The sequence below is a fragment of the Phalangium opilio genome, unplaced genomic scaffold (assembly GCF_054372755.1).
Source record: "Phalangium opilio isolate 3A_F unplaced genomic scaffold, DU_Popi_V2 ptg000089l_1, whole genome shotgun sequence".
NCBI lineage: Eukaryota > Metazoa > Arthropoda > Arachnida > Opiliones > Phalangiidae > Phalangium > Phalangium opilio.
This window is the reverse complement of record NW_028324194.1, coordinates 8,244,583-8,270,473: the sequence shown is the minus strand read 5'-3', so window position 1 is coordinate 8,270,473 and position 25,891 is coordinate 8,244,583. Positions and strand designations below refer to the sequence as shown.

The 25,891-nt window shown below is 41.7% G+C and overlaps 2 protein-coding genes across 5 annotated transcripts; one reads left to right on the top strand and one right to left on the bottom strand.

Annotated features, from left to right (window-relative positions):
- Nucleotides 1–789: 789 nt before the first annotated feature.
- Nucleotides 790–16,311, bottom strand: MICU3 (Mitochondrial calcium uptake 3). 4 transcript variants are annotated; one of them, XM_089850206.1, is made up of 13 exons: nt 15,951–16,276; nt 15,729–15,864; nt 14,560–14,670; nt 12,208–12,255; nt 12,043–12,125; nt 10,042–10,122; nt 8,737–8,817; nt 6,954–6,983; nt 5,236–5,339; nt 3,897–4,074; nt 2,630–2,738; nt 2,339–2,496; nt 790–1,249 (listed from the first exon to the last, which is right to left on the bottom strand). In XM_089850206.1, the coding sequence occupies exons 1-13, from the start codon at nt 16,167–16,169 to the stop codon at nt 1,181–1,183; spliced, it is 1,407 nt and encodes a 468-aa protein (XP_089706332.1). In that variant the 5' UTR covers nt 16,170–16,276; the 3' UTR covers nt 790–1,180. The 4 variants fall into 4 exon arrangements, with proteins under 4 accessions (XP_089706332.1, XP_089706333.1, XP_089706334.1 ...); XM_089850207.1 differs by lacking the exon at nt 6,954–6,983 and having other exon boundaries at nt 15,951–16,311; XM_089850208.1 differs by lacking the exon at nt 10,042–10,122 and having other exon boundaries at nt 15,951–16,268.
- A 1,843-nt stretch (nt 16,312–18,154) lies between these two features.
- Ctps (CTP synthase) lies at nt 18,155–25,162 on the top strand. Its single transcript, XM_089850205.1, has 13 exons — nt 18,155–18,405; nt 18,497–18,682; nt 18,733–18,902; nt 18,967–19,065; nt 19,124–19,240; nt 20,447–20,530; nt 20,641–21,009; nt 21,117–21,205; nt 21,954–22,048; nt 22,129–22,235; nt 24,365–24,461; nt 24,569–24,721; nt 24,804–25,162. The coding sequence occupies exons 1-13, from the start codon at nt 18,396–18,398 to the stop codon at nt 25,067–25,069; spliced, it is 1,842 nt and encodes a 613-aa protein (XP_089706331.1). The 5' UTR covers nt 18,155–18,395; the 3' UTR covers nt 25,070–25,162.
- The last annotated feature ends 729 nt before the right edge of the window (nt 25,163–25,891 follow it).

Sequence of the window (25,891 nt, the reverse complement as noted above, 5' to 3'; positions counted from 1 at the left end):
GACGATAGTGACGATAGCGACAGCATTTCAACAAAGAGAGTATAGGGGAGGAGTCGAAAGAGGGGAAAATCTTGTCACGCTTTTCTACCGCGCATCTTCAATGCGCAGTACCGAGGCATTTCCGTTTGAGACATTAAACGGTATCGTAGGTGGCGCGACTGAGCCTGAAACTCCCTCGTACCGCTAGTATAATTTAGGCGAGACATATCTATTTACGCTTGTGGAGCGGGGAGCTTCCACTCCTCCCTTATATTCTCTTTGATTTCAAGCAGTCAAGGGCCAGAAATAAGCAACATTCAAAGTTTGAACCAGGGTGGGAAATAAGGATTGTTATTTAAACTGGTCCATGACCAGTGCACGTCGTTTGCTAAACTAATGAAGCGGATACTTACCATTGACGCCCTCTGATTTAATTTTTAAAGCGCCTTGTTTCCCACGCTGAATTGAATTGAACCCCAAAGCCGCATACCAGACTTAGAAATAAGGATAATTTTTAAACTAGTCCTTGGGACCAGTGACCCCCCTAGTGTCCTAAATAATAAACTGGTCTCTGGAGTGGTCCAAGCCTTTGTTCTCCTAAAGATTTGCAATTAATAAACTGGTCCCCAGGACCAGTAACCCCCACTTTTTGAATTAAAAAACTAGTCCTAGCAATTAATAAACTGGTTTTGGACCAGAGGAAGTGTGCTGCTATTTCCCAGACTGCGCAATACTGACTGGCCATAGCCCACTGGATCACGTGCTCCACGACACCAGCTGTTCGCGCTTTTTTGGAATCAATCTCCTTAATTTTCATCATAAATTTCACTTTTAATTTTATAATACTGTAAAATTTACAGAGTATTTACAAAACTTGAACACACCGCGGTGGTTAAAACTGCTTAAACTAATTCCATATAACCACAAATATAATAACATTTCATGAACTCCTCAATATGGCGGTACAAGGAAGAAGAACATCGCTTTTTCTTACGAGATTTAACATTACGTATTCGTCCGCCTTTTCCTGAGAGCTACTTCGTGATTTCAGTAAACATTAGAAATTTTATTGAGAAAATTGAAAACGCGATAATTAAAACATTTTAAATAAATATTTTTAAAATACAAACAAGTTAGTTCAACAAATGTTTTCAAATTTTTTAAAAAACAAATTTGAATAATCTCTCAAATTAATACAACTTTAATTGCGCATTTCAGTTTTGACGCATGACTTGAAAGCGTCCCAGCCTTCCGTTTTCACCAAATGAGACTGAAATAAGTACAAGAATACTTCAAGTTTTCTTCTAACATGCCATAAGGGTTCGGCCGCGCCCCCAACACGCCATAAGGGTTCCGCCGCGTCCCCAACACGCCATAAGGGTTCCGCCGCGTCCCCAACACGCCATAAGGGTTCCGCCGCGTCCCCAACACGCCATAAAAGTTCCGCCGCGTCCCCAACACGCCATAAGGGTTCCGTCGCCTCCCCAACACGCCATAAGGGTTCCGCCGCGTCCCCAACACGCCATAAGGGTTCCGCCGCGTCCCCAACACGCCATAAGGGTTCCGCCGCGTCCCCAACACGCCATAAGGGTTCCGCCGCGTCCCCAACACGCCATAAGGGTTCCGCCGCCTCCCCAACACGCTATAAGGGTTTCCGCCGCCTCCCCAACACGCCATAAGGGTTTCCGCCGCCTCCCCAACACGCCATAAGGGTTTCCGCCGCCTCCCCAACACGCCAGAAGGGTTCCGCCACCTCCAAAACACGCCATAAAGGTTCCGCCGCCTCCCCGACACGCCATAAGGGTTCCGCCGCCTCCCCAACGCGCCATAAGGGTTCCGTCGCCTCCTCAACACGCCATAAGGGTTCCGCCGCCTCCCCAACACGCTATAAGGGTTTCCGCCGCCTCCCCAACACGCCATAAGGGTTTCCGCCGCCTCCCCAACACGCCATAAGGGTTTCCGCCGCCTCCCCAACACGCCAGAAGGGTTCCGCCACCTCCAAAACACGCCATAAAGGTTCCGCCGCCTCCCCGACACGCCATAAGGGTTCCGCCGCCTCCCCAACGCGCCATAAGGGTTCCGCCGCCTCCCCAACGCGCCATAAGGGTTCCGCCGCCTCCCCGACACGCCATAAGGGTTCCGCCGCCTCCCCAACGCGCCATAAGGGTTCCGCCGCGTCCCCAACACGCCATAAGGGATCCGCCGCGTCCCCAACACGCCATAAGGGTTCCGCCTACTCCAAAACACCCTCTAAGGGTTCCACCACCTCCCTAACAACTCTAACAAGTAACTTCCCAGGATAAAATTAATTGGTTAGATTGTTAGCGTCGATAAATTATAACAAGTGCACTTCTCTAACCCTGAATCCTCTGTGGATTCTGTCGCGCATAATGGCGATGAACTCCTTGTAGGACAAATGCCCGTCACCATCCTCGTCAAATATTTGAAAGACAGTGTCCACCAGATTACTGTCCAAACTGTGACCGGTGCAGATTCTCACGGCACGATGAAATTCCTCTGAAGGAATTAAAACAAAATACCCAACTTTCATACATGTTGGGATTGCAACGGCAACGCGTTGCCATGTATGTATGGCCTTTTTGAGACCAGGGGATTTTATTCTCGAGTGCTTATATTGACGTTTGCTAACCTTGGGATATCGGTTGATTCGCAAACGTAAACATTCTCATTGCGATGGCAAAATCTTCCAAATTGTTCAGAAATTGGCAAAATGCTTTGAATTGCTCAAACGTGATTCCCTAGAAATTATTAAGCCTAGATAAGCTTAACTAATATATTTAACAAAATAAATTTGTTCATATTGGCAAGTGTATCGTATGATACGAGAATTATAATTAATTAGACATTTTAATGATAAATTTATGCAAGGACAATAAGGAAATGATTAACAACATAATAAACTTTGAGGGGTACTAATGACGTAAGTTCATAAGATATGTTGGTCACTGGTCACTGATTACAAACTGGAGCTTTTCATGAAGTGAGTGAGGTAGGTCATCATAGATTCGAGGTAGGTCATCATAGATTCGAGGTAGGTCATCATAGATTCGAGGTAGGTCATCATAGATTCGAGGTAAAGCGACAGACGCCTGTTGAGGCGCTGCTGTCAAAGGCTTAGTAATGAAGACTATATAGGAAGATGGAAGTCCTGAAAATTAACCACCACCGAGTGTAGGACTTCAATTGACTCGCTTCCGTCGTTCTCCCTCGAACTAGTTATCTCGAGCTGTAAGTCTCTCAGTAGCATTACGAACGTGTATAGGAAGTGTACGTCATAGTTAATGGAACATATCTTATGAACTTATGCTTCGTAATGCTATTGAGAGACTTACAGCTCGAGCTAGTTCGAGAGCGATGGAAGGGAGTCAATTGAAGTCCTACACTCGGTGGTGGTTAATTTTGCAGGACCAAGTTCCATCTAGGTCCTATTTAGTCTGCATTACTAAGCCCCCTTTGACAGCAGCGCCTCACCAGGCGTATGTCGCTTTACCCTGAACCTATGACCTACTTCATTCACTCCATGACAAGCTCCGGTTTCTAAGTTACCAGAATTTACAAACTTATGGATGGAACATATCTTATGAAGTTATGGATGGGTCAAATGATACTCGACAACAGACTACATGCTCAATTTGAAATTAGGGCGTCACGGGGTCAAAACGAAACTAGTACTATAGATTCTAGCTAAATATAAAATTCATTTTGATTGGTAGGTGTAAATGGTAAATGGGGCACAAATGGGGCGCGAGTCATACCTGAAATTCCTTTAGGGGGCAACACACAAAAGATAAGAAGCGTATATATAGTTATAAAGACACCAATGACGTACGTCAGATGGACGAACATCGCGGAGAGATAAATAAATTGACGCCGCGCATTGCGATGGAAGTCCATACCTTTTCATCGGGAATGCGTTCCTCGACTCTCTGAATGTAGGCTTCGTAGTCATCACTATGAACGTAAGTATATCGCAACAGAATACGGGCAAAATCAACCTCCGAAATGGTGGGCATGCCCCGCGAAAACTCCGTAAATTCCAGCTCCAAAACCTCCGTTTGAAGGTTGTCCATGAATCTATACAATTACACAGACATGTCCACGAACTTAAAGGGACTGTTAAGAAGTCGGAGCAATTTTGCACCAGGGGGCCGAGATAATGCGCGCCCACTTAAGTTTATAGTATGGTTGGATGGGGGACAAATAGGACTATAACATACTTAAAGGACATCCCCGTATCTCTAATAGAACCAAAGTTATTAGCCTCCAAATTTGGGTGTAATGCTATTCCTATGGAGGGTATGTTTTTGAACATTTTGCTTAATTACTCAGCCGCTGTTTGTCGTAGCCCTAGGTTTTTAGTATGGTTGGATGGGAGGCAAATAGGACTATAACATACTCAAAGAGCATCCCCATATCTCTAGTAGAACCAAAGTTATGAGCCTCCAAAGTTGGGTGTAATGCTATTCCTATGGAGGGTATGTTTTTGAACATTTTGCTTAATTACTTGGCCCCTGTTTGTCGTAGCCCTAAGTTTATAGTATGGTTGGATGGGGGGCAAATAGGACTATAACATACTCAAAGAGCATCCCCGCACCTCTAGTAGAACCAGAGTTATGAGCCTCCAAAGTTTAGTGCAATGTTAATCTATGGAGGGTATGTTTATGAACATTTTGCTTAATTACTCGGCCCCTGTTTACTCGATCCCCAAGTTTTTAGTATGATTGGATGGGGGAAAAATAGGACTATAACATACTCAAAGAGCATCCCCGTACCTCTAGTAGAACCAAAGTTATGAGCCTCCAAAGTTGGGTGTAATGCTATTCCTATGCAGGGTATATTGTTAAGGCTTTTTCCCTTATTTGCGTTATCCAGCCGACAGCCTTATCGGGCAGGTTTTACAATTGGGCCAATCACAGCGCCTTAGCTATTGCTACTACGGTCGACGGTTCTAGCAAACGCAGCGGGGGTCTACAACTCTCGGGAGTGGGGACGGGGGGGGGTTCAACCAATCACAAGAGAGATTAACCGTCCGCTTTACAACCACGAAATAATTCCTCTTTGACGTGCGGTTTTACAATAGCTGCTGACGTCAATGATTGGGGGGGGGAAGGGGGAGTCTAAACAGGGCGCGAGACTTGGCGTCACTTTCCGCTATTCCTATTTGCTTTTGTTAGTAAGAAATACAAGGCCTACGTCATCTAATCTAACCAAGGATTTTTGTGAATGATAACTTACTTGTAAAAATCCTTGTAATTCAGATCTTCGTTCCCTTTTCGCCCGAAGAGATGAATCAACAAAGTGGTGTCCACAGTGTTCATCGGAATCAACGGATTATCATCCTAAATTAATTAATTAATGACGAAACAAATTAACCGAAAAACCAAAATATAATTACCAAAGTGGAATCATTCAAATTAGTTAAAAATGTTAATAATTAATAAATAAACGTAAATTAATTAATCAGAACAATAATTGTAGAACCATGCTTAGTTTGTCAAACGAAAAGTTAATTAACAAGTACGTCCGAGAAATTAACCCGACGTCTTTCGTTCGTTTGACAAACTGCAGAAATAGAGCCATCCCAGCCCAGTCCATAAGTTTATAAATGATATGTTCCTTCCATAAGTATGACACTACACATATGCTAAGCTCCAGTTTGTAACCAGTGTTACTTATGGCCAACATAACTTATGAACTTATGGTAGGTAGGTCTAATGACGTAATAATGGAGAGCATAATTTTCTGACGTCGCAACTGAGATAGCTCTAAATTCGTAGGTGTGAAATTAATTAGAAGCGGAATTAGTAAAATGTGAGAATAAAATTTGTGACGAATTTAAATGGTCATAGGACATACAAGTTTAAAATAATTACGATTATAATTATCTTAATGAGTGACGGCATTTGAAGTTTTACTATACTTATAACAATGTGTTAAATTTAACTTTATTTTTGAATCAGATGGTTCATTTGTAAAGTAAAGGGTACTAGCAGCGAACTGAAAACTGAGCCCATTTTCAAATCCCCGCTGTGGCTAAATTTGAGGGATTTACCGAATATCGACCGATAAATCGGTAAATTAACCTTGAACCAAAAGTATACAGTTATAAAAACGAAAAGTACACTTCGTTGAAACTTGCTCGCGCCATGTAACTCAGAATAGTGTCGACCTCCCCCCCTTTGCGGATGATTACCATCCCGACCGTGGCACAGGGAACAAGCCGTGAATAGGCTCCTAAAGCCGCGGATGCTAGCTCTAGTACCATGAATTAACGTTTAGATCGCCAGCATCATGTACTACTTTCTATAAACTTATGACGTCAAGAAGCCCTTCCCTGATTGCTTAATAGAGCTATCTGAGAAGCTTTAGTGTGACGTCACATATACTATTTGTCAATAGAACCAAAGCGGTACCAAACATAACCGCCCCACTGTCAAAGCTAACACCGTGAAGTTTTACTTGGGCATTGACGTCACAACTGAGATAACTCTATTCGTTCAGGGGGTTGAGAGGACGGACGGTAGTTTGAATCTCAGTTTACGTATGTCGACTACAGTTAACCAAAGGCAGCTAGGGAATTGTTAACGAAGTGCACTTTTTGTTTTTATATCTATATACTTTTGCTTGAACCGATATATGGATTATGGCAAAGTTTAAGCGCCATATTGGTCACCGATACCGATATCATAATGGTTTGTGCCCATGACTAATATGGTTACATCTAAGCGCATACTAAAAAGACATGATGACGCAAATGTTAATGTTTGAAAAAGCCATTTTCACGAGACGAGACGAGCAAGAGTCGAATAAAGTGCGGATTAATATTAAAAAACGGACGTTACATGCTGGTTAATATAATTAAGAATGATAGGCCAGACTAATTAGATATAATTAATTAGCGAAAGATAATTAATTTAAAAGTGGTAAAAATAATATATATTTGGACTGCTTACTGCTGCCAGCGCCTGTCTTGAATATAAAACCTGTTGACAAACGAAATAAGGAACTACTTCAAATTACCTTTCCAACAGGTTCAAGAGATAAGGGGGAATCGGAGGAACAAGTTCGGAGATTTTAACGAAGCCTTTAATTATGATTTAATTTAATTTAACGAATAATATTTTAATCGCGACATCGCGCAGTGCGTTTAATTTTTAACAGGGTTCAGACGAAATTTTAATATATTGAAAATGCCTGACTTTTCATGCGTCTTATCCCTGATCAAATATCCCTGGGACCATTTTAACTTCATGATCATACCAAGAAGTGATATCTAGTTTATTAGGGAGAAGGTATAAATTCGCCTCCACATTTCTAGCTCTTTATCTCAGCAGTCCAAACGTAGTTCCGGAGTTAATCCCCGCCGCCTCTAAATTACACCCAGCATCTCATTGGTTCTTGAAAACTCGTGCACGTCAGCGCGACCAGAATGATGACGAAAATTACAGTCATATTTGTCCGACTGAGGAGAGTGTAGCGAAATAGCCCGGCCTCCTTTTACGTCCCCCCCCTTGTATTTTGAAAGGGGGACTGGGACTATGGCACGCGAATACTTAGGCATCTTATACCTTCTCCCTAATAAACTAGATATCACTTCTTGGCCCATATTAAGCATAGCTCGAAACAATCATGGTTTTATAATACCAAACGAAACCCGGACGTTTCAGGACAAAACTTTAAATCCCTGACTTACTACCCCCATTTTTCAAATCCCTGGCTTATCCAGGCTCCGTACGAACCCTGTTTAAAGGGAGGGTGAAATGGAAAATCAAGTGATTTTTAATCTATACACCAAGACATACCAATCTATGCGCATATAGTGAAAAATCCAGGAAATATCCCATTATTATTTTAAAATTCAACTGAAGTTTCATAGATTTCATGGATAATTTTAAATTTGCACCTCCGACCAATCACCTTCTTGTTAACAAAATTTTCACGTGGCGCGCAATTTCAATCAAATCTCGCGCTAAATTTCATTGGAAACGCGCCACGGGGATTTTCTTAACGAGTAAGCGGGGCGTTATGTGATTGGTCGGAGGTGCAAATTTAAAATTATCCATGGAATCTCAAACTAAGCTGAATTTTAAAATGATAAAGGGATATTTTTATAATTAGCAGAAGAATCGATTAAAAAATCACTTGATTTCCCACACATCGAATAGGGAGAGAATGGAGTAGTTTGACTCAAAATAGCTCCGCCCCTTTTAGGAAAAATGGCGGCGCGGAATACAACTGATTGGCTAAGCATTGGCCTGACGTTTTATATTTTCGCACTTTAAAATCATAGCAGGTTTGAAGATTTTTCTTAATACTACATAATCTTAATTGTTAATGGCTTTAAATTGATATCAAAATCAACTTCTGAAACTTCATTCAACTTATTCCCGATGTTGTGGCAAGGCTTAACGCGTGACTATTAACTGACAAATCTTGTTCCAAATAATGCGTCTTCCGCTTCACAGAAAAAATAATTCTCTACTGTGAAGCAGACGAAACATAATTTTAACACGGAATTGTCCCTCAATAATGAAAGAGCGTGTTTATTGGGCCCAAGTCACGCGTTAAGCCTTGGCATAAGCATCGGGAATAAGGTGGATTATAATTTAAATCAAATTAACGAAATACATTTGTAAATGACTTTGATGTTAATCTATCAATCTAAACCGATGAAGATTTAATAAATGTTTGGCCAATTTAATTGTCCCTTTAAATGTTAATTAAAAATGTACTTACGAGTTCCCGGCCTTCCATGGAAGTTGTGGATCCGCGAAGAATGTTACCCTTTCTGGCAACAGTCGAGAAAATCTTTTCAAGCTATCAATTAAAAATGAGCATTTTGCGTCTAAACTTTAATTATAATGATTAGTTTCGTTTTATATGTTAATTAAGAACTCAATTCGACGTTAATGTTGTATACCCCTTTCGTTCAAACATAGCCCACTCGATGACGCGCTCAACTACGCTACAGCCAGCAGCTTACGACAGTGAGCGCGTGATGGAGTGGGCTATGGTTTGACGGAATAATAAAGAGTAATTATTCATTCAAGGTAGCGTGAAATAACGGAAATGGAATTACTTTTAATTAATGTTATTTTAAGTTAGATAAAAACTCAAGTTTCACGTTAATGTTGTATACCCCTTCTTATAGCCCACTCGATGACGCGCTCAACGACGCTAGAGCGAGCAGCTTGCGTCAGTGGGCGCGTGATTGAGTAGGCTATGATTTAAAGGAAGTTATTCATTCAAGGTAGCGTGAAATAACGGAAATGGAATCACTTTTATTTAATGTTATTTTAAGTTAAATAAAAACTCAAGTTTCACGTTAATGTTGTATACTTTTGGTTTAAACATAGCCCACTCGATCTCGCGCACAACGACGCTAGAGCGAGCGGCTTACGACAGTGAGCGCGTGATCGAGTGGGCTATGGTTTAAAGGAATAATAAAGAGTAATTATTCATTCAAGGTAGCGTGAAATAACGGAAATGGAATCACTTTTAATTAATGTTATTTTATGTTAGATAAAAACTCAAGTTTCACGTTAATGTTGTATACTTTTGGTTTAAACATAGCCCACTCGATGACGCGCTCAACGACGCTAGAGCGAGCGGCTTACGACAGTGAGCGCGTGATCGAGTGGGCTATGGTTTAAAGGAATAATAAAGAGTAATTATTCATTCAAGGTAGGGCTAAATAACGAAAATGTAATTAATTTTAATTAATGTTAAAAACTGGAAAAACAATTTAATGTTAACCTTTTAAATCTACTGTTTAAAGGGACAATGAAGTGTAATTCTTTTTAAAGGGAGGGTGAACCGAAAAAAATCACTGGCTTAGTTTCCTTAGAAAATTAAGTTAATTTTGTTTCTTTTTAACGTGCATTTAAATAAAATACCTTTACCAGTTGTTTTTAAGAGTTAAAAGAGTTAATGGAGGGCGGCGTGATTTAGTGCCAAAGAGAAATTAAGCAATTCTACTAATTAGGGTTAGTTAATTAGAGATGGGTGGGTGGGTGTGCGCTAGTGCGTTCCTAAACTTACTAGTTCACCAGGAACTCCTTGATAGGCGCCCATCTTAGCGGCGCTTTTTCTAAAGAAAGATGACGCTAAAACATGCAGAACCTAAAGAAATACGTCATCGGCGACGACGACGACGGATCAAAAATATAACATGCAAATAATGTGTGATACAAAATAATAATAATATAATTATATTTCTGGGCTGCCACGGATTTAATTTTAATTTCTCAAGTTTAAATTAATTTAAGTTAATTAATATATACCTTAATTAAAATAAAAGTGCCTTTTTCGAAATATAAAAGGAATTAAATATTAAATGATCTCTAATTACAAATGATAATTAGAACATTTAATTAGTCTTAAAAATAATCAAGGATTACTGCGCCACCCCGCCGCCATTGCTTTAGTGGCGTCTGCTAAATCGAACCTCTTACGCGCGTGATCGAGTGGGCTATGCTATCCCCTACCTTACACAAGTTATCTGACCACTCTACCAGTCTGGGAAATAGGGATATATTTTTAAACTAGTCCTTGGGACCAGTGACTCCTAAATTATGAACTGGTCACATGACCAGTGCATCCTAAATTATGAACTGGACACATGACCAGTGCCTCCTAAATTATGAACTGGACACATGACCAGTGCCACCTAAATTATGAACTGGACACATGACCAGTGCCACCTAAATTATGAACTGGACACATGACCAGTGACTCCTAAATTATGAACTGGACACATGACCAGTGACTCCTAAATTATGAACTGGACACATGACCAGTGACTCCTAAATTATGAACTGGACACATGACCAGTGACTCCTAAATTATGAACTGGACACATGACCAGTGACTCCTAAATTATGAACTAGTCCTTGGGACCAGTGACTCCTAAATTATGAACTGGTCACATGATCAGTGCCTCCTTAGTTTTACTATAAATTTCCAACAGAGCTGCGCCATCCCGCCGCCATTGCTTTAGTGGCGTCTGCTAAATCGAACCCAATCTTACTCCAAACGGGATTGGTTACATTCTCACAGGCTGAGATAGAGGTAAGATCAGCGCGGGAAATAAGGATTTTTTTTTTAAAACTGGACATGGGGCCAGCGACCCCCTGGTCTGGAATAAATAAACTGGTCCATGGCCATTGACCAGGGAGCGTCGTCTGCTAAACTAAAGAAGTGGATAATTAAAATAGTTGAGATAATGTCTGGACTCTGGCTACCCTTGAATTTTGGTAGTGGTCAAGTGGACCACTGACCCCCTCAGATTTAATTTTCAAACTGGTCCAGGCAATTTTTAAACTGGTCATTTGCCCTGTGCCACCGCCTTATTTCGCAAGCTGGGTAAGGGCAGTCTGAGAAATAGCAGTGCACTTCCTCTGGTCCAAAACCAGTTTATTAATTGCTAGGACTAATTTTTTAATTCAAAAAGTGGGGGTTACTGGTCCTCGGGACCAGTTTATTAATTACAAATCTTTAGGAGAACAAAGGCTGGGACCAGTTTATAATTTCGGACACTAGGGATCACTGGTCCCAAGGACTAGTTTAAAAAATATCCTTATTTCCCCAGACTGGGTATGGGTAAGGTAGGGCATAGCCAACTCGATCACGCACGTAAGTGGTTCGATTTAGCAGACGCCACTAAATCAATAGTAGTAGTCCTTGATTATTTTTAAGACTAATTAAATGTAGGCCTACTAATTATCATTTGTAATAAGAGATAATTTAATATTTAATTCCTTTTATAATTAGAAAAAGCAGCCGTTCTTTTAATTAAGGTATAATCAGTTATGACACGTGACCTTTTAATTTAAGCTAAGGCCCGATAATTTCTAGGAGTTACTATGGCAACCCAGTAATAATATGAACTAAATTGAACTAAATAAAATAAAATCCTAGCTGCAATTCTTAATTGCCAAATTAAGGCTAGCTGCAATTTACTGACTGCCAAGTGGATTTGTTTGAGGGAAATTAAAATTAAAATTAAAATTAAGCAAAAGTGGGCGTATCCCGTATACTTACCACTAGAAACTCCCGTTTATCAACGCGTTGATTACCATCGGTGTCAAACATGTTGAAGGCAATATGGAACCCAGAATGTGGTTCTTAAAGTTAACGTTAAACAAGGGACACTTAAAAACCTGGCCATAATGTTTTTATCAATTACTTAAACGCGCCGACGCTTACTTGTAAGGACAGACAGCAGAAACAAGTATTCAGTGTACGATATGATCCCTAGAACATTAATTTTATGCATTACGTAACGCAAATGAGGAATGACAGGGTTCGGACGAAATTGAAAATACCCGACTTTACCAGCTTATCCCTGACCAAATTTTGCCATTTTAAAGGGAGGGTGAAGTAGAAAATCAAGTGATTTTTTATCGATTCTTCTACTAATTATAAGACCATTCTGCACAGTGAAACATTCAGGAAATACAGTCTCCGAATGATTTTAAAATTATTTCAAATTAGGTTCAGATTTTATGGATAAATTTAAATAAGGACCTCCGACCAATCGCGTAACGCCCCGCCTTTTTATTAACAAAATTCTCGTGGCACGCTCCATGTCTCGTGCCGCGATTATCACGTCGCGCGCGAATTTTATCAAATCTCGCGCTAAATTTCATTGGGCACGGATCGTGCCACGAGAATTTTGTTGATAAAAAGGCGGGGCGTTACGCGATTGGTCGGAGGTCCTTATTTAAAATTATCCTTAAAATCTGAACCTAATTTGAAATAATTTTAAAATCATTCGGAGCTGGTATTTCCTGAATGTTTCACCATGCAGAATGGTCTTGTAATTAGTAGAAGAATCGATAAAAAAATCACTTGATTTTCTACTTCACCCTCCCTTTAAGTACGTGTTTACCCAGAGCCCACTTCACGATGACACCTGCAGCCCATATTAAGCATTGCTCGAAGCAATCATGGTTTGATATACCAAACGAAATCCCTGACCTATCCCTGACTTCTATCCCCATTTTCCAAATCCCTGACTTATTCAGGCTAACCAGGTTCCATACGAACCCTGAATGATTTGTAGCTCGCGACCGGCACAGGGATCATACAACCTTTGGAAAACCAATTTCCCCGAGGGGTCGGACGTTCGGCATTTTAGTGTACGGGATTTTGAGATTTCAAGATTTTGACAAAGATTTTGAGATTTTGCCCCAGATTTTGAGATTCTGACTCAGATTTTAGAAATCTGGAAATCTACTCCAAGATTTTAAGATTTCCAGATTTTGAAGGAGATTTTCAGATTTCGAAGATGATTTCGGGATTTTGTTCAGGATTTTCAGATTTTGAAGGAGATTTCGGGCTTTGGAACAAGATTTGCAGATTTTGAAGGAGATTTTCAGATTTTGAAGGAGATTTCGGGATTTTGTTCAGGATTTTCAGATTTTGAAGGAGATTTCGGGCTTTGGAACAAGATTTTCAGATTTTGAAGGAGATTTTCAGATTTTGAGGAGATTTTCAGATTTCGAGGAGATTTTCGGATTTCGAGGAGATTTTCTGATTTTGATATTTTAGGATGAGATTTCAGGATTTTACGTTAAGATTTCGGGATTTCTAGATTTTAATGTGAGATTTCGGGATTTTAGGTGAAGATTTCGGGATTTTCAGATTTTAAAATAGGGATTTTGGGATTTTTAGATTTTGACGTGAGATTTTAAAATTTTCAGATTTTGACGTGAGATTTTAAAATTTTCAGATTTTGACGTGAGATTTTAAGATTTTTAGATTTTGACGTGAGATTTCGGGATTTCGAGATTTTCGAAAGAGATTTTAAACAGATTTCAAACGAAGTGTACGGGATTTTGACAAACGTCCGACCCCTCGAATTTCCCTGAGTTTTCCAGGTTTTTCCCGTACATGGCGTATTCAAGGGAGCATTTTAACGAAGGAGGGTGGGGGGCCGATAGGACTATAACATACTCAAAGGACATCCTCGTATCATTAGTAGAACCAGAGTTATGAGCCTCCAAAGTTGGACGTAATGTTAATCCTATGGAGGGAATGTTCACGAACATTTTGCTTAATTACTCGGCCCCCGGTTTGATGCAAATTTCCCTGATTTCCCTGAATTTCACAAAAATTCTAAAATTTCCCTTCGGATTTTGTCAACTATTTATTTCCCTGATTTTTCCAGGTTTGTATGAACCCTGCGGCAGCCTACCTTAAGCCATAGCCCACTCGATCACGCGCACGACGACGCAAGCTGCTCGCTCTAATATAAACCAAGACTATGACGCGTTAACTCTAAACCATGACGGGTGGCTGCTATCTAGCTAGTAACAGTCGGGGTATTTAAGTAGTCAAAGGTCAAAACAAAGTCTTGCGTAGCGTATAAGTTTGAAAAATGGCGCCAAAGTTTGCATTAGGGTCATAGCGACATCTGGCGACGATTATTTCACGCGGGGAAACCGCGGCTTTAAAGGTAGTATCGAATTTTTACCCCACCCTTTGCGAGCACTTTATGATCTTTGAACTCCAACCCCAAGGCTTATACGCGCTAATTTATAAAATCGTATTTACCTGTGTCATGCAGCGATCTGAAAAGTTTGATGCTTCCCTTCTTCCTGGGGGGTGTTTTGTCGTGTAGGTGGTCCAATTCCTTCTTCGTTAGCTTCTTCCTTTTAACTCTCGCTAAGTAAAGTTAACAAAACCACCCCTTATTACCAATGTGTGTGCCAAGGCTTAACACGCAAAAAGTTTTCATATTCATATTCAATATTTTCGTCACTCAAGCAGACGACGGATCAATTTCAATATTTTCGTCTCTCAAGCAGACGACGGATCAATTTCAATATTTTTGTCTCTCAAGCAGACGACGGATCAATTTCAATATTTTCGTCTCTCAAGCAGACGACGGATCAATTTCATTATTTTCGTCTCTCAAGCAGACGACGGATCATTTTCACCAAGCCCGATTTGTCAGTTAAAAACCGCGCGTTAAGCCTTGGCATACGCATTGGGAAGCTGGTGGAATGGTTAATCGCGTTAACCCTGTTTCTTTCAAAACTGAGACTTAGGTTGTCTGACCATTTCATTCTCCCTTTGAGGATTTTAGAAGTTGATGTTCATAGCTACAAAATCCACTTTATTCTTGATGTCTGCGCCAAGGCTTAACGCGCTTTTTTTAACTGATGTTGTTGGAAATAATGCGTCGTCTGCTTCAGAGTAGAAAGTAAACTCCAATATTTTCTACTGTGAACTTGTCAAGCCACAGCCCACTCCATCACGCTTAGGCCACACACGCTATAGCAGACGACGCATAATTTCGAACAAGATTTGTGAACAACTGAACACATGCATTTGGATTGGGGAATAAGGTGGATTTTCACTAATAATTTCCTGGTATCTTCCTCAACCCTTTCTAGGCCTATAGTAGTTAATAACTAGCAAAGTTATAACAGAGATTGGCCTATCTACAGCCCAATCGATCACGCTATAGCGCGTGCAGCCTGCGTGATCGAGTTGGCTGTGGCCGATTTTATTTTTAAATAAGACATTTCGACAAAATTTTGAAATCCGTTAGATGGCGCTTTGGTCGCCTCAAAAATAGAAATAAAGAATAGTGACTTAATATGGCTCCTCCCCTTTCCACCTGATTGGCTAAGCCTTGTATTTAAAAATGGAGATTTTCAAACCTTCTCCCATTCTCTTTAGATTAATGGCCCCTCAAAAACGCTAGATTTACTCACGTCTTGGCTCAGAATCAGTGACAGATTCCAAGAAATCTTGCGGCGTCATGTAAAGTTGTCCCTCGTACTCGACAGACGCAAATCTTATAAATCTGCGTTCCCTGGGCGTTAACTGTGATGCTTGCTGTTCCTCAATCTAAAACCAAACCCAAACCAAACTCAATATATCTTTCAAAATCTTCATTAAACTAAATTAAATTAAACTTAATTAATTAGTCTCACCGTCGGTCGCTGTCTAGCGTAAACCACACCAACATTAGAATTATAGTTTTTCCAGGCCATGACACTAGCAAGGCCAACAGCAGTCGTGGCACCGATGGATATTAAGGACCATTTCCCGCTAGTTTTATTAAAAGGGTGCGGGCGGGCTGGAGTTGAAATTGAACGACATAAAAGCCGGGATTTAGATACTAAGCGCCCTAAATTTGGGGAACCAGCCATAATGGTACAAGTATTTGGATTTTAAAATGCGATGACAAATCAGTCAATGATTGACAACTTCGAAGTTCGAACCATAGACAAGGCTTAACTGTCAAAAGGGGAAAAGGCTGTCTGCTAGTAATGACTAAAGTACATCAGGGATATAAAGACAGGGATGAGAAAAAAGGCGGAGCCCTGGGACAGTGACTACTAAAAATAAATTGGGATAGGGGGGCTCACTAGTCAGGCTGACCAGGGATAAGGGAGTTGAGATCGATTGGAAATGATGATGGGCGACCTGCGGCACCGTATCTCTCCCAATGTACCTCGCGCACGCCCCTACCCTTCGGTAGGCGATTGCTAAGTGCTGCCGCGTAGCGTCATTTTATTTGTATGAGAGCTAGTTTCTATTTTTAAGATAGAGGGAGCGCCCTTTACAATTTCATCCAGTACGAGTGACGTACGACCCTACCTAACCGCTGAGGATGCTGGGAGGACTACGGTGCCGTAGGTGGGAGTACACAGGCAACGCTATAGGTATGGGGGTTTCCACTCCATTCCTCTCTCCTTCAAGGGCTGACTACTAAAAAAAATATCCTTATGTAGAGCCCTGGTCCATGACCAATGAGCACGTCGTCTGCTAAACTAAAGAAGTGGATAATGAAAATATTTGAATTAATGTCTGGACTGTCGTTACCCTTCAATTTTCTTAGTGGTCCCGTGGACCACTGACCCCCCTCTGATTTAATTTTTAAACTGGTCCAGGCAATTTTAAAACTGGTCATGTGCCCTGTGCCACCGCCTTATTTCCCACGCTGGTCACCAAGCTGTCTTTGCGGATGTTGTACCCAAATATAAATAAATAAATGAATTGAAATTGATTTGATTCAAATGACCTACAACTTTAATGTGAGGTCTTTTACCTGTCTGCAAAAGTATCACAATTTTAGAACTGGGAGTTTTTTAAATAATAATTGCAAAATGGATTCAAAGCAAGCAAAGCCCGTGATCGAGTGGGCTGTGCTCCAAGTCAAGATTAAGGCGGTGGCACAGGGCAAATGACCAGTTTAAAACTTGCCTAGACCAGTTTAAAAATGAAATCGGAGGGGGGTCAGAAAATTCAGGGGTTTGCAGAGTCCAGACATTAGCTAATATATTTTTACTATCCACTTCTTCAATTTAGCAGACGACGCGCCCTGGTCAGTGGTCATGGACCAGTTTATTTATTCCAGGCCAGAGGGGTTGCTAGCCCAGGCCCAACGTCCAGTTTTAAAAACATCCTTATTTCCCACCCTGATTAAGAACAAACATACCTCCAAGTTCGTCCACTGTCATTCGCCGGAGTCATAAGTACCATAATTACCCCTGATAAGTAAAACACGCCCGTTGGACTAATGTAACCAGCATGTTCATCCGCGTCCTATACAAGTTAGGTATATGCGACGCCGTGCGGCCTTTTTTGTCCCAACTTTTTTAGCCAATGGGAGACGTTTCTAAGGGTGCCTCTAGCTTCTCAGAAGTCTGACTTAGAATCTCGGTAAATGGATAGAATTCTTAGATTCTCAGTCTGAATTCTGAGTAAGTAAACATTAAGGTTTCGTCTGCTATACTAATGGGCACGGAAGCCTAAGCTACAAATATCGTTTAAGCGTTAATGATTATTGTTATTTAACCTACATAAATTGCTGAATTAGTACCGTTATCCATCATTGCTTAACATATGTCGCAACAAAAATAATGTTTTAATTACAACCCTAAACCATGCCTACACTCGCGCGCTTGAAGGCCGCCATTACACCAACACTGGTCCGTGGCCTACAAGATATCTGTAGGGGAGGTCTGAATATGAGCCTCCGCGGACGATTTACAATTTCAAGTGACTACAAGAGGCCGCCTCCTTCGTTTTTTGGGTGAAAATGCCGGTTACATTAGTCCAACGGCCGTGTTTTACTTATCAGGGGTAATTATGGTACTTATGCCGGAGTATTTGCCCAATGCCCATGCCCCACCAAGTTTATTCCACACTTCACTGTTTAAACTCCATTAAATATTACTCCACTTTACGTAAAGGTTTTAAAAATCATTAATTGGATAAACGTCACGTGTGTTTTTCCAGAGTGTTACTTGGGAGTTGGGCGGGCGCCTGTAGGTCTCTATACTCCAAGGTTAGCGGCGCGCCATTATTGAATTTTTGTACCCCCCTTCCCCCTATAAGCCTAGTCACTTTGATTAGGAAGCCCGGAGCACATGTTCCTTGGTAAGGCGGGAACTGGAACTGGCGTTGTGCCACAGCCACAGTCGCAATTTAAATTAGAAATAATAATTTAATTAATTGCGTTATATTTTAGGCACTAAATTAAGAAATACCATGAAGTATATATTAGTAACGGGAGGTGTAATTAGTGGAATTGGTAAAGGAATAATTGCAAGCAGTATTGGAACCATATTGAAGGCGTTTGGATTTCAAGTTACGTCAATTAAAATTGATCCTTATATTAACATCGACGCGGGAACATTCTCGCCATACGAACATGGTATGTTTAATTAATTTAATGTTAATTTTAAGTTAATTAGTATCTTACAGGGGAAGTTTTTGTGCTGGATGATGGAGGAGAAGTAGATTTAGATTTAGGCAATTACGAGAGATTCCTCGATGTAACGTTGCATCGAGATAATAATATTACAACGGGGAAAATTTATCAGCATGTGATTAATAAGGAAAGGAAAGGAGACTACCTTGGAAAAACAGTTCAGGTAATGATGAACTGCATTTTTAATGAACTTGAACTGGGGTAAAACGGGTTCAAGCTTGATTCAGGTTATCCCTCATATAACTGACGCTATTCAAGAATGGGTTGAACGAGTCGCGAAGATTCCTGTAGTTGAAGATCGAGTGCCGGAAATCTGCATTATTGAGGTATGTCACGTGACTCTTGCTGAATTGAGTACTCGAAATTGAGCTTTTGAAATTGTAGCTGGGTGGAACCATTGGTGATATTGAAGGCATGCCATTTGTTGAAGCATTCCGACAGTTTCAGTTCAGAGTAAAGAAGGATAATTTTTGCTCAGTTCATGTCAGTCTTGTGCCTCAAGTAAGATTCTACTCATCCTCAAATTATAGAGTACTCGGCCTGAAATTGAGGCGTACTCGGCTCGAAATAACGCCGAGTACTCGAAGCGGAATAGCCGAGTACTCGGCCCGAATTTGCCGCGAAATCGACCTAAAATTACGCGAGTACTTTAATCGAAATTGCCGCGTACTCGACCTAAATTACGTTAGTACTCGTCCCGAAATTTGGAAGAGTACTCGCCTCGAAATTACTCGAGTACTCTGCCTGAAATCACGGCGTACTCGGCCCGAAATTGCGGCGTACCCGGCCCGAAACTACGGCGTACTCGACCTAAAATTAGAAGAGTACTCGGCCCGAAATTGCGCCGTACTCGACCCAAAATAGATGTGTACTCGACCTAAAATTACGCGGGTACTTGAACCGAAATGCCGCGTACTCGACCTAAAATTAGCCGAGTACTCGGCCCGAAATTTCCGCGTACTCGGCCCGAAATTTCCGCTTACTCGGTCCGAAATTTCCACGTACCCGACCCGAAATTAAGCGAGTACTCGGCCTGAAATCGCGGCGTACCCGACCCGAAATCGCCGCGTACTCGGCCCGAAACTACGGCGTACTCGGCCCGAAACTACGGCGTACTCGACCCGAATTTGCCGAATACTCGACCCGAAATGACCGAGTATTCGACCCGAAATGGCCGCGTACCAGACCCGATTTTGCCACGTACTCGACTCGAAAGGCCTGCGTACTCGACCCGAAATGACCGAGTACTTGACCCGAAAGACCCGCGTACTCGGCCCGAATTTGCCGAGTACTCGACCCGAATTTGCCGCGTACTCGACCCGAATTTGCCGCGTACTCGACCCGAATTTGCCGCGTACTCGACCCGAATTTGCCGCGTACTCGACCCGAATTTGCCGCGTACTCGACCCGAATTTGCCGCGTACTCGACCCGAATTTGCCGCGTACTCGACCCGAATTTGCCGCGTACTCGACCCGAAAGACCCGCGTACTAGACCCAAAATTACCCGAGTACTCGACCCGAATTTGCCGCGTACTCGACCCGAAAGACCCGCGTACTCGACCCAAAATTACCCGAGTACTCGACCTAAAATTACGCGGCATACTCGGCCCGAAATCGCCGCGTACTCGGCCCGAAATCGCCGAGTACTCGACCCGAAATTACGCGAGTACTCGACCCGGAATTATAAAAGTTATTCAATGCAATAGCCTCGAAGTACGGGCGAACAAAAAACGAAACCAACTCAAGCCAGCGTCAGGGAACTTCGCGGGCTCGGAATTTCACCCGATTTGGTAAGAAAAATTAATAATTCGAGCTACAAATCTCTAGCAGACGACAGGAATAAGAATCGCCCTCATGGTTATCACGTGACTTAACACTAAATCTTATTGCTATTCCAAAGATCGTATGTCGCAGCGAACAACCGATCTCGCAAGGCGTCCGTGAGAAAGTGTCGAACTTTTGCCACGTCAGTCCCGAACAAGTCATTTGTATCCACGACGTCAAAACGATTTATCACGTGCCCTTACTGATGGAACAACAAAACGTGGTCCAGTTAATTACTCAGCAATTGGGGGTCAAGTTACCCCTATTGATGCCCAGGGGCCTGATGTGCAAATGGAGGGATTTGGCCCTCAGGTCCGAGAACATGAACAAGGAAGTCACCATCGCTTTAGTCGGCAAATACACCAAGTTGGAAGACGCTTACGCCTCCGTCACCAAATCGCTGCAACACGCCTCGCTCGCCATTAATCATAAACTTAATTTAAAAGTACGTTGCAATTTAATTTAATTTAATTGATTTATTTATCGTTAATGGTAATTAAGTTAATGGTTAAAAGGGTTAATGAAATAGTTTATGATATGTTCTGTTTGTAGTATATTGAAGCTGCCGATTTGGAACCGAAAACCAAGGATGTGAACCCAGTTCTATTTCACGAAGCTTGGCAGTGTCTTTGCAAGGCCGAGTAAGTTCATAGAAATTCCTATGCTTACCAACCAATTATTTGCAATAACATCCTTTATTTTGGACATATAAATAAACTATAAAATCCTATAATTAATGCCCGTATTTCCAAATAATTAATGCCCGTATTTCCAAATAATTAATGCCCGTATTTCCAAATAATTAATGCCCGTATTTCCCTATAATTAATGCCCGTGTTTCCTAGAAATAATTAATGCCCGTATTTCCCTATAAATAATTAATGCCCGTATTTCCCTATAAATAATTAATGCCCGTATTTCCCTATAAATAATTAATGCCCGTATTTCCCTATAATTAATGCCCGTATTTCCCCATAATTAATGCCCGTATTTCCCCATAATTAATGCCCGTATTTCCCCATAATTAATGCCCGTATTTCCCCATAATTAATGCCCGTATTTTCTATAATGCCCGTATTTTCTATAATGCCCGTATTTTCTATAATGCCCGTATTTTCCCATAATTAATGCCCGTATTTTCCTCAAACAATGCCCGAATTTCTCCCATAAACAATGCCCGTTTTTCCCCCATAACCAATGCCCGTTTTTCCCCCATAACCAATGCCCGTTTTTCCCCCATAAGCGATGGCCGTTTTCCCACATAAACAATGCCCGTTCCCCCTTACAAACAATGCCCGAATTTCCTATAAATCATCCCATGCTTCCTATGAATAATTAACAAATAATTCTGGACCAGTGATAGCACATTTTGATATTTTATTTTGTTAGCGGTGTCTTAGTTCCTGGTGGTTTTGGTACTCGCGGCATTGAGGGCAAAGTGGCCGCCATTGAATGGGCCAGAAAAAACAAGAAACCATTTTTGGGTCTGACAGATTAATTAAGATTCTTTTTAGTTAATCAGTTTATTTCAGTAATTAATATTAATGTTTGTTAATTTGATCAGGAGTATGTCTGGGATTTCAGTGCGCGGTGGTCGAGTACGCTCGTAATGTATTGGGCTTAGAAGATGCCGAATCAACTGAAGTTAATCCTGATACTAAAACACCCGTTGTAAGTACTATTAACCCTTTTTAATTAAAATGGATTAATGTCAGTGGTGGGGGCGAGTAGGGTTCATACGTACCAGGAAAAGGTCAGGGAAATTTAGGAAGTTTGCTTCAACTGTAACAATTACACCCAACTTTGGAGGCCCATAACTTTGGTTCTACTACAGATACGGGGATGTCCTTTGGGTATGTTATAGTCCTATTTGCCCCCATCCAACCATACTAAAAACTTAGGGCTACGACAAACAGGGACCGTGTACTTAAGCAAAACGTAAAGAAACAAACCCCTCCATAGGAAATGCATTAAACTATACTTTGCAGGCTCATAACTCTGGTTCTACTGGAGATATGGGGATCTCCTTTGAGTATGTTATAGTCCCATTTGTCCCCCATCCAACCATACTAAAGACTTGGGATTAAGACAAACAGGGGCCGAGTAATTAAGCAAAACGTAAACATACCCCCCTCCATAGGAATAGCGTTACACTAAACTTTGGAGGCTCATAACTCTGGTTATATTAGAGATACGGGGATGACCTTTGAGGGTGTTATAGTCCTATTTATCCCCCATCCAACCATACTAAAGACTTGGGATTAAGACAAACAGGGGCCGAGTAATTAAGCAAAATGTTCATAAACATACCACCCTCCATAGGAATAGCATTACACCCAACTTTGGAGGCTCATAACTCTGGTTCTACTGGAGATAGGGGGATGTCCTTTGAGTATGTTATAGCTCTATTTGCCCCCCATCCAACCATACTAAAAACGTAGGGCTACGAAAAAACAGGGGCCGAGTAATTAAACAAAATGTTCACAAAACATAGCTTCCACCATAGGAATAGCATTACACCCAACTTTGGAGGCTCGTAACTCTGGTTCTTCTAGAGATACGGGGATGTCCTTTGAGTATGTTATAACCCTATATGTAGCCTTTCCATCAATTCTAAAAACTTGGGGTTGCGTCAAACAGGGACCGAGTAATTAGGGAAAATGTTCACAAACATACCCACTCCATAGGAATAGCTTTACACTCTCAACTTTGGAGGCTCGTAACTCTGGTTCTAAAAGAGATATGGGGATGCCCTTTGAATATGTTATAGTCCTATTTGTCCCCTTTCCAACCATACTAAAAACTTGGAGTTGCGTCAAACAGGGGCCGAGTAATTAAGTAAAACGTAAACAAACATAGTCCCCTCCATAGGATTAACATTACACTAAACTTTGGAGGCTCATAACTCTGGTTCTACTAGAGATAAGGGGATGCCCTTTGAGTATGTTATAGTCCTATTTGTCCCCCCTCCAACCATACTAATAACTTAGGGCTACGACAAACAGGGGCCGAGTAATTAAGCAAAATGTTCATAAACATACCACCCTCCATAGGAATAGCATTACACCCAATTTTGGAGGCTCATAACTCTGGTTCTACTAGAGATACGGGGATGTCCTTTGAGTATGTTATAGCCCAATTTGTCCCCCATCTAAGCATACTAAAAACTTAGGACTACGACAAACAGGGGCCGAGTAATTAAGCAAAATGTTCATTAACATACCCTCCATAGGAGTAACGTCACACCCAATTTTGGAGGCTCATAACTCTGGTTCTAGTAGAGATACGGGGATGTCCTTTGAGTATGTTATAGTCCAATTTGTCCCCCATCTAACCATACTAAAGACTTTGGGCTACGACAAACAGGGGCCGAGTACTTAAGCAAAATGTACGTTAACAGTCCCTCCATATTGTTAACATCGCTTTAATTACACCCAACTTTGGAGGCTCATAACTCTGGTTCTACTGGGGATACGTGGATGTCCTTTGAGTATGTTATAGTCCTATTTGCCCCCCATCTAACCATACTATAAACGTAATGCTACGACAAACAGGGGCCGAGTAATTAAGCAAAATGTTCGTGAACATACCCCCTCCAGAGGAATATCATTACACTAAACTTTGGAGGCTCGTAACTCTGGTTCTACTAGAGATACGGGGATGTCCTTTGGGTATGTTATAGTCCTATTTGTCCCCCATCTAACCATACTAAAGCCTTAGGGCTACGACAAACAGGGGCCGAGTAATTAAGCAAAATGTTTCGGTTCAAAACTGGTTTTTTCTTTTTAACTTAATGGTAGATAATTGACATGCCCGAACACAACCCTGGTCAAATGGGAGGAACCATGAGACTGGGAAAACGCGAAACTCTTTTCAAAGAAGAATCCTCAATCATGTGTCAGTAAGAGTTCATTAATCCCCGACCACCTCAAATAAATAGCAAATCAATTAATTAATTAATTAATTAATTAACTTAAAAGAGAATTAATATCTCGTTAATATAGTTAAACTGTACAACTGCAAACAAATAGTCGAGGAACGTCACAGACATCGATACGAAGTCAACCCTGACTACGTTCCCCAATTAGAAGAAAAGGGGATGAAGTTCATTGGACAGGACGTCTCGGGGAAAAGAATGGAGATCATGGAACTCACAGGTACAGGTTTGATATAAGACAGTGTTGTCCAATGTTCATACGTGTTCATTGGTCTCAGGTTATTATAATATTGTACTTTCAGGGCACCCGTTCTTTGTTGGGGTTCAATTCCACCCAGAATACGTCTCTCGTCCCATTAAACCGTCCCCTCCTTACTTGGGTCTTATCTTGGCATCGTGCGGCAAATTGTCCAGCTTCTTAAATCGCGGTTGTAAGTTTTCTCCGCGTTACGCTAGCGACGAGGAGTTCTCGGATGAAGGCGAATTTAGCAGCGGATTTCAGTCGGGAACCGAAAATCCTTTACTAGACGCTGCGCATAAAACTAAGGAAATTCCGCCTGTTAGTTAATTAAGGATCAAAAATAATAATTATAATAAAAAAAATCTCAAAATGTTATTAATTAAATTGGCTGTACATTTCAATAAAGGTTGTTCAAATATCGCTAAGCTTTATTTAGGGGGACGCTTGGTGTTCCAAGTTTTAGGGAAACGTCGGGGGAACGTGTGGGGCGTTCAAAGTTCAGGGATGTCGGGGGTGTTCAAAGTTTGGGGACGTTCAATGTTAGGGGGATGTCGGGGGTGTTCAATGTTAGGGGGATGTCGGGGGTGTTCAATGTTCGGGGACGTCGAGGATGTTCACAGTTCGGGGACGTCGAGGGTGTTCACAGTTCGGGGACGTCGAGGGTGTTCACAGTTCGGGGACGTCGAGGGTGTTCACAGTTCGGGGACGTCGAGGGTGTTCACAGTTCGGGGACGTCGAGGGTGTTCACAGTTCGGGGACGTCGAGGGTGTTCACAGTTCGGGGACGTCGAGGGTGTTCACAGTTCGGGGACGTTCAATGTTAGGGGAACATCGGGGGTGTTCAAAGTTCGGGGACGTTCAATGTTAGGGGGATGTCGGGGTGTTCGAAGTTCGGGGACGTTCAATGTTAGGGGGATGTCGGGGTGTTCGAAGTTCGGGGACGTTCAATGTTAGGGGGATGTCGGGGGTGTTCGAAGTTCGGGGACGTTCACCAATGTTAGGGGGACGTCGGAGGTGTTCAAAGTTTGGGGGACGTCGGAGGTGTTCAAAGTTTGGGGGACGTCGGAGGTGTTCAAAGTTTGGGGGACGTCGGAGGTGTTCAAAGTTTGGGGGACGTCGGAGGTGTTCAAAGTTTGGGGGACGTCGGAGG

Bases quoted from the DNA above. Each gene is read 5' to 3' on its own strand.
- MICU3 (XM_089850206.1), bottom strand. From the start codon at position 16,169: ATGGCTGGTTCCCCAAATTTAGGGCGCTTAGTATCTAAATCCCGGCTT. The intron at 15,865-15,950 runs GTGAGACTAATT...GTTTGGTTTTAG, and splicing joins ACGCTAGACAGCGACCGACG to ATTGAGGAACAGCAAGCATC. The intron at 14,671-15,728 runs GTGAGTAAATCT...AACTTTACTTAG, and splicing joins CACTGATTCTGAGCCAAGAC to CGAGAGTTAAAAGGAAGAAG.
- Ctps (XM_089850205.1), top strand. The intron at 19,066-19,123 runs GTATGTCACGTG...TTGAAATTGTAG, and splicing joins CGGAAATCTGCATTATTGAG to CTGGGTGGAACCATTGGTGA. The intron at 19,241-20,446 runs GTAAGATTCTAC...TCAATGCAATAG, and splicing joins ATGTCAGTCTTGTGCCTCAA to CCTCGAAGTACGGGCGAACA.